The 20965-nt window shown below is 38.4% G+C and overlaps 1 protein-coding gene across 6 annotated transcripts in view; it reads right to left on the bottom strand.

The window, feature by feature from the left end:
* Positions 1-3414: 3414 nt before the first annotated feature.
* Positions 3415-20965, bottom strand: part of Foxj3 (forkhead box J3) — a 117817-nt gene continuing 100266 nt past the window's right edge. For all 6 annotated transcript variants that reach the window (XM_087215185.1, XM_013068168.3, XM_004871813.3 and 3 more), the window contains 6 exons: positions 18976-19150; positions 14810-15226; positions 11514-11615; positions 10917-11108; positions 8593-8700; positions 3415-6421 (listed from right to left, as the gene is read on the bottom strand). In XM_087215185.1, the coding sequence (XP_087071311.1) occupies positions 6306-6421; positions 8593-8700; positions 10917-11108; positions 11514-11615; positions 14810-15226; positions 18976-19150 (1110 nt within the window). In that variant the 3' untranslated portion in view covers positions 3415-6305. The remainder of the gene's footprint in view (positions 6422-8592; positions 8701-10916; positions 11109-11513; positions 11616-14809; positions 15227-18975; positions 19151-20965) is intronic.

Below are 20965 nucleotides of genomic sequence, written 5' to 3'. Positions count from 1 at the left end.
TGCAGAGAAAGGGAAGACAACCCTGAGGTAAGAAAAACCTTCCAGAAGAGGAAGGGCAGGCACACAGCTGGCAGACCTGCCCTCTGGCGGACACAGGTGCTCACAGCAGCTTTCACTTTGCTCCAAGGCCCATTCTCTTTTTGCATAGGGAGCAGGGCCGGACCTGATAACAGCACTATGCTGGTGAAGGGTACAGATACTACAGCTGCATGGCCTAGATTTGAAATTTCAGCTCCACTGCTATTGCTACCGCCATCACTTACCAGCCAGATGACCCTGGACAAATGAGTTCATCACTCTGTGGCTCAGATTTATTTGTGAAATGAGGTTGGCAGTAACAGTATCAGCCATAGTATCAGGATGCAGTTGTGAAGAGAAGTATTTTTTATCAAATGCATGGGATAAGAAACTATTAAGATGCACACTCTGCATCTGGGGCCCACATTGCTTAGAGCACCACTTGAGAGGTGGAGTTGGATATACCTGACTGGGGGTTGAATTCTAGTTTGCTGTGGTCTGTGCTTTGCACCTGTTGACTTGTCACACGATGTTGGGGGAGGGTATATTCAAAATCACTCTTGAACATTCTCTAGGAAGGCACCAATGTGGGAAAAGATGTCTCAGCCCTGTATGGCTAGTTTTTCTAGTTGCAATCTATCTCTAAGCACCAGATGCAGGAGCTGGTTTGCAACCAAGGGCAATGTGTAAGTCTGGTATCTTCAGCCACTGGAATTATGCTCAGTGGGACATGCTCAGTTACAATCTCAGATGTCAATCCACCACCTCACACTCAGGGTCACGTAGCCATCCTAAGTGGACACTCCACTATAACATTTAAAATTTCCCTTTTCTCTTTTTGACGAAGTACTATATGTAAAACTGAACTTGCAAGCTTTGATTAAATGTATTCATGATGCAACTCCATTGTGACAGCTCTTCCAGGCTATTTCCTCTTCTGTAAAATGGGGCAACAGTACTATATCATCAGCTTATTGTAAATAAGACCATGTGTACAAGGATTTTAAATTGTTACCAGGTAAATGACTCTCCGTTCTCCTTCCCCAAATTTTCCCTAACTAGCTGTGTGACTCTGAGGAAGTCACTGCAGTCTCAGGGTTTCAGTGTTCTCAACAACAAAATGTGGGCTGTATTAGGTGATTTTTTAAGGCCCCTTCAAGCTTCAAGCTTTCAGGATAGGTCTATGATCCTCAGGCATTTACATGCAGGGAATCCTTCGAATGCTAACTTCTGCTTATGTGATTTATCTCCAGAGCTGCTTTATCCAACTGGTAAAGATCACATCTTATTATAAAGAACAGTCTTTTGCACAAAGTTACATGTTGATGCCTCAGAAATTAAACATGCAGCTTCCAGCCTAATGCTCTTGTTTACTATTTCATCTGATCAGGAGATGTGTTCTCCACCCACATCTGAAGCAGCCAATGTGACAAATTTAACAGTGCCATCCACTATAGTCCTTCAATGAGCAGACGTATTGTGATGGGACTCTCTCTCCCAGTGGAGATAAAGGAAATGAGCTTTGGAGTAAGGCCTGGATTGAATGATTCTGGCTTTGCTACCACCTATGAAAACTTCAGAAAGTTAACCTTTCTGAGCCTCAGTTTTCTCATCAGTAAAACTCATCAGTGCACTGCACTGATGTTTTTGGCAGTGTTGCATAAGTCAACTTAGTAGCAGCTAGAGGCCTTGGGTAGACTGTGGGATTGAAGAGAAAGCTCCCTCCTTCTTTGATGAGACAATGTGTCCCAATTCTATCATGTACTACAAACATGTGGGCTGTATTATATGTAACTATATACAAAGTATATACATGTAACTATATACAAAGAGGTCCAGTGGATTCAGGGAGGGGGAGGGGAGGGGAAGGGTTAAAACCGTATTACAAATAGTGTACATGTACCAACTCCTCACCATACATGTAATCACCATGTACTACAAACTTGTACTACTAAGAAACAATTTAACAATTAAAAACATTGGACTCGGGCTGGGGATTTAGCTCAGCAGTTCCGCTGCCTGCTTCGCAAGTGCAAGGCCCTGAGTTTGATCCCTGGTACCAAAAGAAAAATCAGACTCGCAAGTTTAAATATCACATGGTCTGTCTTATATGAAAAAATAAGAATAATTTGAAGAGAAACATATAAAATACATAGTAGAAAACAAAAAGAAAGTTCTTTTTCCAGAGTTAACAGGGTCGATGGAGAAAGAGTGGAGAAGTAGATGAAAAAAGATGAAGATGTGTTGTATGTATGTACCAACTTTCCACAATGAATGTGATTATTATGTATTGTGAACATTTACTAATACAAATAAATAATAAAAAAGAAAGATTCAATTCTGTCTCCCCCAGTGTGGCTGGCCTGCAAGTTACCTGACCTCTCTGAGCCTGCTTCCGTATCAATTAAGTCAGGACACCACCACTCTCATAAAATGGCTATGCCTGGCAGCCTGATCCTCCTCCCATCTCAGTCCACAGTAATCATGCTAATCCAGCTCTTACACCGGGCTCAAAGTAGTGTTATCAACAGAAATATCTTCTCCCATCTGTCTCAGAACCTTTGAAGGTTCAATTTAAATTGGCCATCTCACCAGAAGGCTTTCCTTAACCTGTACCTTGTCCCCAGCCTCAGCATGATTTAACCCTCACCCTCAGAATCTCTTGCCTTGCCGGGGAATGCAGAATTCCAGAGTAGCTTTCCAAGCCAGTTTCCCTGGGCTAGCATTTGCTCCCTGCCCTGAGCAAGTCAGTGTTCCCTAAAGACAGGAACTGTGGCTTCCTCATCTCTGGGTTTCTCACAGGAAGGCTGGCACAGAGTATCTCCTCTGCAAAAAAAAAAAAAAAAAAACCTCTACTGTCACTTTTTGGAAACTGCTCTCTGGGAAGGCAGTTCAGAGACAAGACAGCAAACAAAGGTTTGGGCAAGATGCGGAGTTCACTTGGGATGAGCGGACTCTGTAAAAGAACATGATGCTTGGACTCAAATCTCAGCTGTCATTGGCCAACTAAAAAATCTAGACAGATCTGAGTTGTTCCTGTAGCTAGAACACAAACATCACCAGCGGGCTTTGTGCTCCAGGTGCTATTCTAAATGTTTAAATGTAATGAGTGGTGTAACCACACCTCAACTCTAGGAGGCAGTTATTATCTTCGTTTTATAATGGGATTATAAATGAGGAAAATGAGGCACAGAGAGATTAACTTCCTCAAATTCGCAAACTAATGAGATGGTCAATGAATGGCAGCATGCACTGTTCTGAGGCAGGAATGCTTTGGGACACAATTTCAAACACCCCAAGAGCTCTGGGGCCCTGGCCATGGGGTTTGTGCATCTAGACCAGCTCTAAATTACTAGCTCAGCTGCACAAATGACAAAGAACAATCAGTGTTGTAAATAGAGTTAACATAATATATTTATTTTAAGTGCCATTCATGCATATCAGTTCTGGCAGCGACAATCCTAATGACACTTGGAATATTTCTTTACAGCACTAAACAGTTACAAAGAATGGGTGCCATTCATCATAGAGGCAGAATATGAAATCGTGCAATAGCAAAACTGTAGAAACATTAAAACACTGTCCAACATCAGTACAGAAAGCAGGTTGTGTTTGCACAAAAAGCCAATGCATTTTCATCACATATATACAATATAGGTATGTACACATCACCCTCTGAATGCACAATATCAAAATACTCTATTCCATTTGAAATTATCCCCAGATTGATTCCCTCCCACTTCAAAGGACATTTGAGAGACACATATTTACAAGAACATACATGAATACATTTACATTTCAAAAACTGCCACAAATGCCAGTCGGATTATTCTCCTGGACAGAGTGTCCATGTCTGATTATAGGCATTATTGTTTTCCCCAAAAGTCTAATTTAAGCCCAAGACAGAAGGTACCCTCCATTAGCAATTACCAAGAGAAATGGCCACTAGAGGGACTCTGCACCTCACCAGGTAACCCCGTCTGGCCATGGTCCACGGCAAAGGCCTGTCCTGGGCTCCTGGGCTGCCTGGATCACAGGAGAGTGGGGCAGGTGTGGGTGCAGACTTTGCCTCCAGGAACATTCTTGGTAAGTTTAAATACTCATAAAAGTACTGACCATTGAAAATCAATAAATGACTGCCGAATGAGATATCAGCTTCACATAATTTATAAAATCATGGTCAGTGGTTCTACCTAAATCATTCAGTTTAAGAGGCTGCATTCCAATACCCAAATTATTTAAAGTGCACATTGCTATCCAAGCAATTCAGTTTTAAAACAGCTATTTTGGTGTCTAGAAAACAGTGACTCAAGTAGACTATTGAAAATCATCCGCCTTTTTCAAGCTTTTACTCTGCAGGCTGCAATCTCTTCCTGCCTTGATCCTTCTAAGAGGAGCCTGTTGGCTACCTTTCCAGAATCCTCTGATTTTCACTGATCCAAGGGACTGGAACTGAGCTTCCTTTTTCATGCCAAGCAGGGCCCAAACAATAGAGAAACACAAAGCTCTTCCTTTTTCTTCCACCTCACAAGCCCTTAGCATGGCTGGTGTCCCAGTTATTCATCGAAGGCAACACTCCATTAAAAAAACATATACATGTTCACAAACACTCTCTCCCTTTCTCAAACATACATACACAGGGAAACAAAAATGTTTATTTCAAGTAGAGATTACTCAACCAAAGAAATCACTAAGGCTAATTAAAGTGATTTAACATGTCTGAAAGAAATCAGAAATGCTAAAAAAGCAACCAGTGAGCAACTATTCCTCAATTTGATGAGACCCCTTTCCTCATTAAAATTGAAAAGATTTTTTGTTTTTGTTGTTGCTCTAAAGAATCAATTCAAAAAATAAAAAAATTCAAAAAAAAATCCATTCAAAACCTATTCATTAGGGGAAAAAAATCTTGTTTCTTCTAGCTGCATTATAAAACTCAGACAATCAATACATGCAAAGGAACTGTGATAAGACAAAACAATTAAAAACCCCTACACGAAGAGCTTCCTTTCAAAGACAGTGACCAAATTTCAGGTGCACACAGACAGGACACAGCAACAGCAGGCCACTTAATAACTACATTAAAGACTGAGGCAAATAAATTCTATTTGTAGCCATACCTCTTTTTCAGTGCTTCCTAAACAGAAAGAAAATGAGTGGGAAAACTTGCTTTATAAACCCTGCCTTGCTGTTCTCTCGCCCAAATGGACTCTGATTCAAATTCCAGAAAAATCCAATTTAGCTATTAAGTCTTGGTCAGCAGGAATGCTAACATAAAGAAATATACTTACCTGGTAAAAGGAGTGATGATAAAGAGAATGACAAAATGTCCCTCTGATTGTCTTGTCTGTAAACTCTTACCAAGAAAAATAACTCTATGCTTTCAGACACATTTTTCCTTAGCAAACCCAATAAAAGCCGAGCATTCACAAAAGGTGGCAATAAATATTAAAATAACACTTTTGAATAATAAATACATAAGCGAATGTAGAGGCATTGATTTGTTTATAGACCCAAGTAATGCCTATCTTCTAATCAAACAAATTTCAGAGCTGTTATAATTCAGACTTAGGAAATAGACATCAACAAGGTACAACATATACTCTATACTCCCCCACATCAAAACAATTTTGGTCAGTTCTTTATGCTGCTCAGGAACAACATGCCCCTCTGGATTATTTGGAGAGCATCAAGCTCTTGGTTTCTTGATTTACTGAATAGACTTTTTTATTTATTACCCACATTTCTGGCAAAAGATTAAATGAGGGAAACTGGGCTTTGGAGAAATATATTTCCTTTCAGTTCCTACCTTAGTTAAAAGCATCCTGCAGAAAATAGCCTAAAAAGGAATAAAAACTGACAGTAACTTTCCTTTCAATACATAATAATCCAATTAGAAAAACTGAAGCCTTTCAGTAATTTTTGTACATATATTTACACATATGTATCTATAAACTGCTTGCAGCAAAATAGGCTCTGTCTGAAAAAATCAGTCTGGCACTTGTGGTTAACATCAAACTTACACAAATATGCAAAAAGCCGTCCAAATCACACAACAGTTAGGAGCTACATAGGGCAGTAGGCAGGGAGACAAACATGTAGTACTTGTTTGGGTCAGATAAAAGCAGTTAAGTTATCCAGCTAAAACCTTTTTGATTGTCTTCAAAAGAATTTTTGATAACATTGGTAAAGTGATCAGGAACCTTGTTTTCTCAACTGGATTCTCTTAAACCTTTCTCTTTACTGCAGAGAAAGTGACAGTGGGGTCCGAGGCTTTACAGAAACACACTCTACACAATTGAATCCCAATCAAAGTCATCCTGGATGTCATCTGGGGGCAGGGAGCGGCGCATCTGGAAGGCTTGGGAAGGCATCATGTGCTGCTGGTTCATGGTTCCGTGATGGCCTGGGAGGGAAAAGGCAAAGTCAGTAGAGGCTTGGGTAGATAAGAAAGGAAGAAAACAAGCGAACCCTCAGTGAGCATCTCCTAATGTGCCACTAATCCACCTAGAAGCTTTTAACAAAGCAACTCTTATGATCTTTATATCTAAGTAAGGAGGATATGGTTTAAGAGAACAAGCATGTTACCCCAAGTCAAATAATAAGGGACTGAGACAAGATGTGACATCAGTTCACTTGACTCCAACACCCATGCTCTTTCTATTGTACTAGGATGTACCAAGGAAGCATGAGAAAGTGCTGATGCAGCCATTTCTTATAGTTTGTTCTGTTCTAACGCATTTCAGAGTACATAAGAATGAAACAGGAAGGCCGGGGATTTAGCTCAGTGGTTCTGCCACCTGCCTCACAAGCGCAAGGATCCGAGTTCAATCCCTGTGCACCCCCCCAAAAAAGAATGAAACAGGAGAAAAATGTCAACATGCCACTGAAGTCAGATTAGGTCAGACTGAATTTTACCAACAACTTTATTTTTGGGCCACCAAATAAATGAGCAAGTGAACACAGATAGTATCAAGACACTGGACTGTAGTGTACCATGGAGGAATAACCCACAACAGCCACACTCCAGTTCTTCTTGGCTCCCTCTGGTCTGTTTGTTTTCCCAGTTTCAGGGCATGTTGCTGTTGTAGCTGCATCTTGACAGACCCCTTCTAAACCAATGTCAATATTTTTAAGGCAGAGGTTGATACTTACAGAATTCATTTTTTAATTAAAAGTTAAGCATTATCTTTTTAACTGCTGTGGAGTTTTTACTGGATTATCATCATTTCTGTTAGTACTCCAATTACAAAATTTCAAGCAGTCTCAGTTGTAACTTTTCTCATAAATCCTATTTTTTTAATGCACAATTTTATAAAACACTAAGGGTTTCAGCACATTATAGTATCAGCAGAGATGTCCATGTTTTTCATTTTGCTTAACAAAAACTTGTAAGTTCCTGTGTTGTCTGGCACTGATTTACATGATTCCTACATAACCATCATTTAATCCACCTAACAACCCCCAGAAGTTAGTGGTGCTCTCAGCCCTCCTTTTATAGACAAAGAAGTGGAGGTAGAATGGTTAGGTAATCTGCCCAACTTCTCATAGCTCTGAAGTAGTAAACATCAGGATTCAAACCCTGGCAATCTGGCTCCAGAGCCTGAACTACCACATCATCCCACCCACAAGTTACTAGACTAGTGAGTCCTCACAACAGGTAACATTCCTTCATCAGAGGACATGTTACTTGGTTCCAACTCTTTATTCACTACTGCCTGGTACACAATTATTTTAAGTTTTCACACACACACACACACACACACACACACACACACACACACTCTCCAATTACTTTTTATCTTTTCCTCAGATAGCCTGGGTAAAGGGTAGTGTGATATATGAGAAAAATGACACACTCTGAATCTAGACATCAGGTCTTTCTTTTTTGAGACAGGGTCTCACTATGTAGAGTTCAGGCTGGCATTGAACTCGCTATGTAACCCAGCTGGCCTCAAACAGGAGGTGAACCTCCTGCCTCAGCTTCCTGAGAGCTGGGATTACAGGCGTGTGCCTGTAATCTGAGTCTTGCCTGGTTAGATATCAGGTCTTGAGTTTTGAGTCATTCATCTAACTAGGTGGCCTAGAAAAGCTCTTTCCTTCTGAGACCCCATTTCCTTATCTAGGTGTTCCTTAAGATCCCTGCAAGCTCTAACAATATGCCCTAATCCTCTGGCTAAATGTAACTTAAAATGTAACTTATCTTGCATTCAAAAACCCTGGAAAAAGTTTATGAACTAGTACTGGTAACTCCTAAAATTTATCTCCCCTATAAAAAAATCTCCTTGGAAACGGTATTTGGGGAAACTCCATGGGGATAAATGGAACAGAATCCACACAAGTTAATTAAAGTAGGCTCTTCAAGCCTGCAAAAGTCCTGTCGAAGTCAAATATTCTCAAAGATACTTGCATTCCAGCTTCTCCAAAGAGAGTTCATTTCTTCCCGAAGCAGTCTTGTTCATTGTTGGGACAGCTCAAGGTTTTCAGTATCAAACTTTGGATACCAACCTCAACACACACACATGCACGCACATGCACACATCACACACGTACACATGCACACATACATTACATTACCTGCCATCGTTGTTCCTGGAGTGCTAAGTGCCTGTGGGATATGAGGATAACCAGGGGGCGGCATCACTGAAGGAGGGAGATTTTGCCTGGAGTCTATGTACAAATTTCCTAAATCGATTAAAAAGCAGAAAGAGGGGAGATATGTTACCAAAAGTAAAATAAATCAAGCATTAAAATCTTAATGGAACTGTTGCCTAAAACTAAACTATAGGGCTAAAGTGAGAAGGGAGAAGGAAGGAAAAATTACTCCTTTCAGAAGCAAAGTCCCTGCCAAAAGGTGGGGCGGGGCTTTTGAACAGAGTACCAGGCTGGGTGTGAGTACACTGCTATTAATTCCAGTGGATATAAGTTATATCCACTGCTGTTGTCACACACCTCATTACAATTCAGTTCAAAAGTATTTTCATATCCATTACTTCATCTGATCCTCCCCATTAAGCCCACAAGGGCAAGAAGGAGTTGTTATCCCTGTTCTAAGGATGAGGCAAATGAAGCTCAGAATAGCTGACCTGACTTGCTCAAAGATTCATGAATTTGACAGGCTAGGACTAGAATCCAGATCTCCTAACCTAGTTGTGGTGAACCTATGGTATGCATGCCATAGCAGGCTGTCTGTATCACTGAAAGCTTTAAAATGTTCGCTATCACTGTCCTAACTCATGAGCTCTTTCTACTAATGCCTATTCCTCTATTGCTCTAATTTCCTTACCCTAGAAGAAACCCAACTGTGTGTGCCATACTTAATTAACCAAGTGAATGGCAGACACAGAGAAACAGTAAAGATCGGCATAAGGTAAAAGTGCTACAACAAGCAAGGGTGATTAAAATTGTGTTATTTATGGAGTGTGCAGATGGGAAAACATAGATCTTACTCAAATGTGTTTCAGAAGTTCTTAATGTACTTTCATTGACAGAAGCCATCAAGTATAATAGCTCCAAAATGTCAATTACATTGTATCATAATGCAATTACAATGTCAATTATATTGCATCATAGTGAACAAATCATGAGACTTCCTCTCATAACCCATAGGAAGAAGGGCCATAAAACTGGTTCACATTGTAAGCAACATCTAGAATTTTGGAAGGCTAATTCCCTAAGAGTTTCTATATTTCACACAAATACATAAATTTGCATTCTAGGAATGAATGCTGCATGAAACAAAGAAACAACCACTTTCCAATAAAAAATTAAAAAGGGAAGAAAAATCTTTTTTATTGTAAGGCACAATGAATTTCACTTCTCACAAGTGTTCACCTATCAATGGAAAGCTAGACCTGTGTCCAGGCTTAAGATGGATTCTAAGATGACCTAACCTAACCCTGCGTCTGCTCATGCAGCTGTGGAAACAGAGCCAGAGAGGAAGTGAGACAGAACTAGAAACAAAAATCCCAAACTTCTGAGCCCAGTCACTGACCCCCAAGACAACATGCCTTTGTAATATAGCTCTCTGACTGACTATACTGGATGACTTAGGAGAAAATGGAGAAAAGTTAAGCTACAGCTCTAATATTCTTGGGAAGGGGGATACCTTTCCCAAGTGCAGATCAGATGCATGCCCAGTATATTTTCTAAAAACTACACCTGGCTGGGAAGGCCAAACCACTTTGAGTAATGGGGTCGTTCATTTATGATAGCAAGATATAATTTTTTTCAGTCATCAAAATTTCTATTGGCCCATTTCACATTATGGTAAGGATTTGCCTATGTAACAAAAAATGACATTTTAGAGCCCAGAATAAGGTCAACTTCCTACTCTGTCTTATAAAATCTTAGCTCTCCATACATCCTTAGAGTTCAAATCACAACCAAAAGACAAAACTGATTTAAATTTTTTTTCATTTCTTTTTATTGGCTTTTTACATAAAATTGCCAGGATTTCTCATTTTTTCCACGTTTTCATTATAGAGCCCAAACAAGGAGAACTTGCCATTACATCTACTCTTTTAAATGAACTTTAAACTTTAATTTTAACACTCTCAGAAGACATAACACATTATTTTCACCACAAATTTATAACTTTAAACTGATGTAACTTTATAACTACATTCTTATAAGTATCTTTAACATATGTGTTGATAACAATCCAAGGTTAAAGATCACAAAGGAAAGTTAACTGGAGTAATAAATCATATAGATTACAACAGCAAAAGAGTCTCTTTAACTCAGTTTTTCTAAGACACATAAATTTGCTACCATTCATTTCTTTCAAATAAAAAAATATAAATGGATCACTGTCAGCATTAGCAACATACCAAATTGCATAAAACAATTAATGAATTTCATATAAATGAGAAAGAAAAACAAGATACCTAAGCCCGTACCTGTTCCAATGTGTTGGGAAGGTTTTGTTGGATGCATGGCACCATGACAAACATTTTGCTGAACATTACTCTGTGAGTGGATAAGGCCAGTTTGTGTAAAGAACTGATTAAGGGAAGAACAGAGATCAGCAAACTGAACCTGATCTAAAGACCAGTTCTTGAGATCTGCCTGTCTCATACTCTCCATCAGACCTATGAGGAAAGCATTTGAAATACAGTTAGTATAGTTCTGCAATTATTGTAAGAAAAATAGCAAGGAATGATTTTTTTTTTTCAGCCATCAAAATTTCCACTGGTCCATTTCATATTATGGTAATGATTGTCTAGGCAACAAAAAAATGACATTTTAAGATTATTCAAAGCCCAATACTTACAAATATGGCCAAATTTCTTTCAGAACTTGTCTGTGACCCTCTGCTACACCAACTGGCCAAAATATTTTATTATAAATTTTACAGTGCTCTTTTAAAGCTTATTACCAATTGTAGAAGAAAACGCCTTTGTATGAGGAAATGTTTGTTCTACTACAAAGAAAATTACAAACTTCTCAATACAATAGGATAGTGTATTTATAGATCAAAAAGAACCAACGCTTACCTTGGAACTGGGAAAGATCTACATCTGACCAATTAACACTGCTGGCAATTCTACAGCTTTCTTTTAGCATATCAAGTGTGGCATACCAATCATTTGAAACACCTATAAGATATTGACAATACTTTAATTCTTAGATAGTAAAAGTTTTAAGAACTTGTTAAGGGAAGACAATAAGTTGGCATTATTCCTTACACTGGCTGATCCTTGTCATTTTAGAAAGGAACTTGTACCTTTTACGTCAGGTTTGGAGACAACCTGCCCTTTGAGACCAGCAAAATGGATGTTATTTCTCTCCATATTAGAAAAAGACCTGAACCCAGAGGAGGCACAGTTTAACAAGGACCCCATGACGAATCTAAGACTTGAATAGAGGTCTTCTACCTTTATTCTGCAGCCTACAAATTGCCATGCCATCTTATAATGTAAAACTTGGCGCTGTTCTTTTCATTTGTATAGTACAAATAAATGAACAGGCAGGAAAATTCATGCAAATCAGTATTTTCTCGTTTAAAGTTTCATTTTTCTTTCTTATTATGATCTTAAAAGATATGCTTGCCATTACTTATAAAGGAAGCAACACACAATTTGTTGCATTGAGGAGCAACACACAATAAAATGTAATACAGTGACTTAAGGGAGATAGATCAGATCTTATAGAAAGAGTGGATCCTTCTTACAAGGTAACCTTAGGAGAAAGAAATGCTTTAACACAATCCTTTTGACAAAGTAGTGAAAGAGAGGACTGAGAATTCTGAAATGCTGGTGAATCTTGGTCAGGACACTTCTAGATGGGAATGGTATCTCCTGATGTGATGTCATTATGAGAATTTAAGACTTCAGTCTGTATGTCAACCAACTGGTCAACAGGCAGGGGCCATGAGGCAAGAGTTGCCTTTAATGAGATGGTGTTCGTATGTTTTGCTTTTTTGGTACAGGGGATTGAACTCGAGAACTTGCGCTTGCAAGGCAGGCAGCGGAACCACTGAGTTAAATCCCTGGCCCTAGCCTTCAATGAAATGGTGCTGAATAGAGGAAGAAATTCATCCTTTCAGGGACCACTGCCAAGTTATTCTGCTAATATTCAGATCACTCTTGGATGAAGGTAAAAACTAATAAAAAGGACTTTTTTTTGATACATCATAAGAAAACTCTTACTTAAGTCCACTAATGGCTACCCAACTTACAAAGTTTTGCCAATTGTAGATTTTTAAAAATAATGAACCAGAGCCAGAAATAAGAGTCTAATATCCCAAACGCGTCATAAACATTCAAATCTATGAGGCTCAGATCCTCTAATCTGGGAGAACTTCATAAATAAGAAAACCAAGGTTCAAAGGAATTATATAATTTTTAAAACTCAGATAATAAAACAGCCAAAACAGTATCAGAGTCCAGATCTCTTGAGGTAAATACCACACAGTCAAAAAGCCAGGGTAACACAAAGGCCCACTGAAAGAAAATTATGCCAAGGAACTAGGGCACTCACTCTTGCCAAAATAATTTTTTCCTTGGGGGTAGTGGGAGGAGGACACTTAATTCATGCTGACTTGGTAAGCCATAACAAAGCAACCTCTGCAGAGTGAGGTGAGCAAACCCTACTCACTCAATAAATCTACCCACTTAGTCTGCTGATTAGCCTTTCAGAATAACTAGCATTACAGGCTTCAAAGTCAGACCAGAATATATAAAGCCAGTTTGACCACTTATCAGCAGTGTGATCTTGAACAAACTGCTTGACTACTTTGAATTACATTTTTCCTATCTATAAAATGCAGTAATTTATACTTGAGTTGGGAGGACAATATGAGATAATATATCTAAACTGCCTAGTACGTAATAGACCCTCAACTTTCATACCTTCTCTGCTTTAACATGCTCAGTCCCATCTTACAAATACGAAGTATATAATTCACAGGGATAAATTATTATCACAGCTGCAGACTTAATGAAAAGGCAGGCATGACCAGAGCACCATGGTCTTCTACTGATACCCCATCTCTACTCATTTGTCTATCCCCCAAATCATAGTAGTAATAGGCTTAAATTTCTGAAGAATACATTAGTGTTTAAAGGCAGACAATAGTAATTGACTCTAAAAGAGTTTAAACCGTTGACTAAGTTAAAGGTATACTGCTATGCATTTTTGTATCATATTTCATTTAATTTTCCTCCAAAAATGTTATTAGTTTTTCATTTTCATTTTGCAAATACAGACACAGCTTCAGGAAAATTTAAGCTTTATAGCAAAATCACAATATAAAAATCTCACACATCATCTAAGCTCACGACAATAGTCTAAGTGCTGAAAACAATAATTTATGAAATGAGATATAACACTGTCTAGGATTCAGAAATCTTTCCTCCAGGATAAAAATCTCCTAAGTGATATGGCTGATAAGTAATCATCCAGGCAAGCTGAAAAAGGACCTCAACACTGCATAACTCTAAGGGGCCCCATTCAACTCACCCTGCAGTCCATGTGCATAGTACAAAGACTGCCTGGCCTGTGAGAAGTGCCAGAAACTGTGATACTGTATCTTGAGAGCAATATATATGTATTTTTGTTGTTGCTGTCAGTTTTTTGGGTACCGGGGATCGAACTTGGGACCTTGCACTTGCTAAGCAGGCAGCGGAACCACTGAGCTAAAGCCCTGGCCCAGCAATATATTTTTAAAAGCAGGACATAAAGAACATTTCTTCCCTTGCAACCTATTATTCTATTAGATACCTGGCAGGAAGGGCAGAAAAGAGGGGAAACATTCATGAATACTTAAATGAAAACATGCTGGTCTAGACATTTCGTATTTGTAGTCTCAATATCATCTACATAAAACTGCACACCATTCCACTCTTATAGATGAGAAAATAACAAGGCTACAAGAAGTAACTTGCCCAAGGTCATAAGAGCCATAATGAGGATTCAAATACAGGTTTTTTGTGGCATAAACCTACTCTTTCTTTATAACCAGAAGGCATCACATGCTTGTAGACAGAATGTACATTCCTCTCTCCTTTCAAATGTTCATCAGAAGCAACGGCCAAAAGGACAAAATGGTAAGAGCTAAAATTAAGACCTGCAAGGGTTGTTGAGTTTGCCTATGCTGCCACAAATTTTAGTCAAGAAAACATCTAGATGAACCTATGGATTGATTTATAACTGTAGGATTATAGCAAGAAAACACAAAAGATGACAGGTGAAAAGAGTATTGCTAGTAATTGCCACATAAGGCCCAAATAACAAAGGACAGATCTTAGCTCACATTTAGCCAAACGTAAGCCAGGAGATGAAAACTTACCAGAATTACAGGATACCTGTTGCGGAGGTGGGGGTACCTGGTGTGTCAACGTCTGATGCTGATGGTTTGGGTGGTGCTGTATATGTTGATGTGGAGAGGGGTGCTGAGGGGGAGGTGATTGGAGCTGGCTGTGTTGCTGTGGGTGTGGGGCTGGGTGCTGAGGACGCTGCGGATGTGGTGGTAAGCCATGTGGTCGGTGGGGTGTATGTGGGGACGGCTGTGTGTGCAACTGAGCATGAGACAGAGAGACTTGTGTGACTGAATTATTGCCCGTAGTGCTGAGGCCACTACCATGACTGTTGGACAGGCTGCTTTGGTTGCTGTGTGGATGTGAGCTCACTGTACTGCTAGGAGAGTGCTGGTAGGAACATGAAGTATGGGACTGCTGGGAAGATTCAGAAGGGATGTTCATCAAACCTAAAAACAGAGAGTACAAGATCACCTGTGGTCAATTTCAGTTGTATTTTACAAAAAACATTTGCAAAAATTATTTACACAGCAGTGTATAGTCTAGTGAAAGAGACAGACACTTATGATTATGTCCAACAATGTAAGTACTAAACAAAAAGTATGTAAAGGATTAAAGGAGTTTCGCTCCTTGTCTGTTTAGCTAGGAAGTAGGGGTGAGGTTGGAGACACATAGAAGCCCTCTCCTTGAAGTATATCCAAATTGAGTCTTGAAAGTTGAACAAGCATTAGGAAAAAAGTGAAAAAGATGTTGGGTTATACTCACAATGGTTTCCAGTAGGTATTAAGCCCAACTTTTTTTTTTTTGGTACTGGGGACTGAACTCAGGACCTCGTGCTTGCCAGGCAGGTACTGTGCCACAGAGCTAAATCCCTGGGCCAAGCCCAAATTTTTGACTAAAGATAAAACCCAGTTATTCCTACTCTCTTATCTCTTACCTCTGACTACTCCAAAAACTTTAAGCCCCAAGTGGCTCAAATCCTTAAGACTAAGCAAAACAAAACAAAATGGCCATCTCCACTATTCTTCACTACTCTTATAGAACTTTTTATTTTTTTGATGCAGTACTGGGGATTGTATCCACAGCTTCCACACTGAGTTATAACCCCACTCCCTTTTTAGTTTTTATTTTGAGACAAGGTCGTATTAAATCATAAAGTTGCCTAGGCTGGGTTTTAATTTGTTTCCTCCTGCCTCTGCCTCCCAGTGTGCTGGGATTATAGGCATGTGAAACCACATCTAGTTTATGGAACATTCTTGAAATACATAGAGTTTAGGGGTTAAAACTGCATGCTTTTTAGTACCACAAAGGGTTTTTAAAGCCTCTCACACTGCCACTTAACACATACTAACTTTGCAAAGTTAACTTCTCTGACCCACAACTGTCTCACCTATAAATGGACATGACAGTACTCTGTTCCACAGAATTGTTGTGAAGACTAAATACCACAGGGCAAGTGCAAGAAGAACTCAGTAAAGGTTAATCGTTTAGTCCAGAAGTGCCTACTGTTAAAATAGTATGTTTGCTATGCAGGTAGTTAGTAAACCTCACTACAATACCTGGTTCTATATATAACTAAACTACTTTCATAGCCCAAAGAATGGTCCATACAATATTTTGCTATACCAAACATGAAAAACTGTATTAAATCAAAGAAAAATTCCACAAAATTGTGTCAAAGAATCAAACTTTTTAACATAGATAAAACTGTCCTATTTACCCTTAATAGTAAAATTGCACTTGAGTACACTGAAAGATAACCTAACAAGTTTTAGAGATGGAAGAGTTCATAAGAGTGCCTGAGCTGAGGTACAGCTCAGTGGAGAGTAATATCCTATCATGTGTGAGATTGTAGGCTTGATCCCTAATGATATACCACACCCCCTCCCCCCAAAAAAAGAGGAAAAAAAAATTTCTTGCACTGGACTTGGAAAACTCATTTATAGGGAATAGATAGAATTATTACAGTAAGATAAAGCAGTAATTTCATTACCTATTTCCTGTAAAATTCTACCAGAGAGCCAGGCATCATAGTACACATCTTGGGTTGCCAAGGCAGGATTACAAGTTCAGTGCCAGCCTGGACTGAAGAGAGACCCTATCTCAAAAAACAAACCAAACCCAAACAAAACCCTTGCATTTTATGAGGGGACTGAACTGATAGGTAACCTATACCACCATTTTCAATCTGAAATTGAAATGTGGTGCTCAATTATTTTTAAATAAAATCAAACAAAGCAAAATATCTTTTTTTTTTCAAAGCAAAATATCTTTCTAGAAGCTCAATACATAAAAAAAATAAAGCTGCTGTTTTTAAATGAGAGAAGGAAGCCTGCTTTAACTCCCTCCTCATCAGTACATTCTTCCTCCTTCAGCCTCTGAGACCCTTAAAAAAGCCAAGGACTCTGGAGGGAACAATTTGAAAACCACCAATCTAGTCCAATGTGCTTTATTTTACAAATAGAGGTTCTGGGACTCTGAGTGGTAAAGTTAAAGAACCTGAACAAGAGCCCAGAATTCTTATCAATGTTCTTTGTGTGATAACATGTAATTGTGGGCTTCAGAAATTGTCACCATTGCTTTTTTTAAAGCAAATAATTTTTGTTATGGTCACAAAGGTTGTGGTTGCTTACAAAAGTCTTTTTTTTTTTTTAGTTTGGTAGTGCTGGGGAGTCAACCAGTCACACTAGGCAAGTGCTCTACCACTGAACTACATCCCCGGCCCCATTAATTCTTTTTATACATTCATAGGTAAAAAGTTTATGACAAAATCTGAGAAAACATATGACTCCTACTTCAAAAATATTAACCAGAAAAAGCCACTTCATGTACAACCTATCAGTATTCAAATATTTGACAGTGATAAACATTAAAATATAAACTGTATAATTCTATGAATTTTAATCTATTTTGTTCACTGCTATGAACAGACAAACTCTGAATTGGGGTGCTATGGGCTGAATGCGTGCTTCCCTCAAAATTCATGTTAGAACTTAATCCCAAAGTGACAAATGGTAGTAAGAAGTATGAGGATTCTAAGTTTGAGGCTAGAGGGGCAACTCAGCAAGATCCTTTTTCAAAACAAAACAAAAAGGGCTAGGGATGTAAGATGAGTACTAAAGTGTTTGTCTAGAATGAATGAGGCCCCGGATTCAATCCCCAGTACTGTAAAAAGTGGTGGTGGTGGTGGAGGGGTGGGCTTTAGGATGTAATTAGTGCCCTTATAAAAGGGCTCAAGGGAATTAGCTAGTTCTTTGCCCTTTTATCTCTACTGCTTTTTAAAGATGCAGTGTTCAGCAGCATTTGACAACATAGCTAAAGGTGCAATCTATAAGAACAGTCCCTGAACTAAACACTGTTACTGCTACTGCCTTGATCTTGAATTCCCCAGCCTCCAGATATATATTTGTTGTTTATAAATTACCCAGTCTCGGGTTATTTTGCTATAGCAACAGGCAAGGAATGAGGCATGGGGTATAAATAGTTAATCTGATAAACAATTAACTAGGAAATGCTTCAATGATAGAATTTCCAATAATTCCTGGCTCTTGTTCTCTGAAAGAAAGGCAATGTGACATTTTGATCCGATCTCATGTCTGACTAAAATTAAACTAGTAGCTAATGAGACAAAACACATTATAGCACTCATCTAGCATTTGGCTGAGAACACTGCATTTCAACTAAAACCATTTGTAGGATTAGAATCTCATTTATGTATGTTGTGTAAAATAACCAGAGCTTACCAGTAGCCAATATGTGCACTTATATGTGCCATATACAAAATCACAAACTTGGTGCTACTGTATCTAAATGGCTATCTCTTTACTAATACAAACCAGAGCAAAGGCAGGACCATCTATTCTTATAGAACAACATTCACCACTCACACTTTACCTACCAAATATCACTAATTAATCATGGCATTCTTTCTCACATGGCACAGCAGTAATCAGAATTCCTCAACACAGGGCTCCCAGATGCTAGTAACATGTAAAGTAGGCATGCAAGAGGAAATCTGCCATTCCTGTGCTATAATACAAATATATACAGAGCATAGTAAATCCATAAAGCACATTAATTATCCAATTCTGATCAGGATGGCAATGTTCTAAAACCAAGGAAGTATAATAGCTTCTGTGTGAAAATAAATGAGTATTTTTAATAAAAATTTATTAAAAAAAGATTTTTTAAAACTCACCTTGTTGACTAAGTGACTGCTCAAAAACTGACTTATAAAGGCTCCGAAATGAGGCACTAAGATCTTCAAAATTATATTCTGAGAAAAGCAGTTGCTTGTCTCGTTCTGGAAGGTTGTACTGTGGCTGCTGCTGGGGAGTTAATGATTGAGAGACTGGTTCTGGATGGTTTGTCACCTAACAAAAGAAAATACAAGTAACTCAGTAGCTTTGTATTACAATTGGTTTGTTACATGATGTATGTAACTGAAATCGTAAGTGCCAACACTGGAATCCAAAAGAACCTGCCTTTGAACATCTGCTACATGGGTACACCTTTATAAGTACAGAAAGCAAACTTATTAACATGGATTTTAAGGAACCAGAGGAATCTAATCCAACACCTATATATACTAAACAGGGGAGGGCCGGGGATTTAGCTCAGTGGTTCCAGCACCTGCCTCTCAAGTGCAAGGTCCCGAGTTTGAGCCCTAGTACAAAAAAAACAAAAAACAAAATCACTGTACTCTGGGCTGGGGATTTAGCTCAGTGTTTCCGCTGCCTGCCTTGCAAGCACAAGGTCCCGAGTTTGATCCCCAGTACCAAAAATAAATAAACACAACTAAAGAGAGGAAAGAGTTCAAAGAAGCTAAAGAACTTAACCAAAAATCATATAGTTTAACCTAATGCAGAACCTCAAGCTCCTAGAAAAAGAAGAGCTTGACAAACCCAAAGCTCGTACAAGAGAGAAAATTATAAAGATTAGAGCTGAAAAAAAAAAAGATCAGAGCAGAAATCCATGCAATGGAGACTTAAGAGAATGATACAAAAAAAAAAAATCAATGAATCAAAAAGTTGGTTTTTTGAAAGAATAAATAAAATTGATAAACCCTTAGCCAACCTTATCAAAAAAAGGAAAGAAAAGGCTCAAATTCATGCAATTAAGAATGAAAAAGATGAAGTCACAACAGATCCAGCAGAAATCCAGAAGATTATCAATACCTACTTTGTGTACCTGTACTCTAATAAAATGGAAAACACAGAATGGACAGATCCCTAGATACATACAAGTTGCCAAAGTTAAATGAAGAAGACATAAAAATTCTATCAGTGAAATTGAAAACACAATAAAAAATTTACCAACAAAGAAAAGCCCAGGTCCTGATGGCTTCACTGCTGAATTCTATAGGACATTTACAGAAGAACTATCGTCATTACTCTTTAAACTCATCAAGGAAATTGAAAGGGAAGCAATACTTCCAAATTCATTCCTGGAAGCAAGTGTTATTTGATTCCAAAACCAAGGAAAGACCCAACCAAAAAAGAGAACTACAGGCCAATCTCCCTAATGAACATAGATGAAATACATCCTGACCAAGTCGGATTTATCCCAGGGATGCAAGGATGGTTCAACATATGTAAATCAATAAATGTAATACACTATATTAACAGAGCCAAGGACAAAAACCATATGATCATCTCAATAGATGCAGAAAAAGCATTCGACAAAATTCAACACCAATTCATGATAAAAACCCTACAGAAAACTGGAATAGGTCTTTATTTTTTACACTTAAATTATTTTTTAAAACAACTTAAAATCTTTAATTTTGCTTAGTTTGCTTCAATGCTCCAAGAATTCTTTTTGTACTATGACTTCATCATTACTGAATATTTAATTCACCTCTTAATCAACTAAATATAGTAGGCCCTCTGCATTCACGGGTTCCACATCCACGGATTTAACCAACCACAAACAAAATATTCAGGGGGGGAAATCCTGCATCTGTACTGAACAGATACCAACTTTTCTCCCTTATTATTCTCTAAACAATACAGTGTAACAACTATCCCATCACATCTACACTTTTAGGTATAAGTAATCTAGAGATGACTTAAAGTATATGAAGGATATGAATAGTTATATACAAATACTATGCCTTTTTGAGTAAGAGCTTTGAGTATACTCTAATTTTCTTAGCTACTAGAGGTACTAAAACCAGTAGTTTTCAG

This window comes from Heterocephalus glaber, unplaced genomic scaffold (genome assembly GCF_053883595.1).
Source record: "Heterocephalus glaber isolate CG9 unplaced genomic scaffold, H.glaber_assembly_v1.0 deba00001452, whole genome shotgun sequence".
NCBI lineage: Eukaryota > Metazoa > Chordata > Mammalia > Rodentia > Bathyergidae > Heterocephalus > Heterocephalus glaber.
Note: the sequence above shows the minus strand (reverse complement) of the source record. Positions and strands in the feature narration are given on the sequence as shown.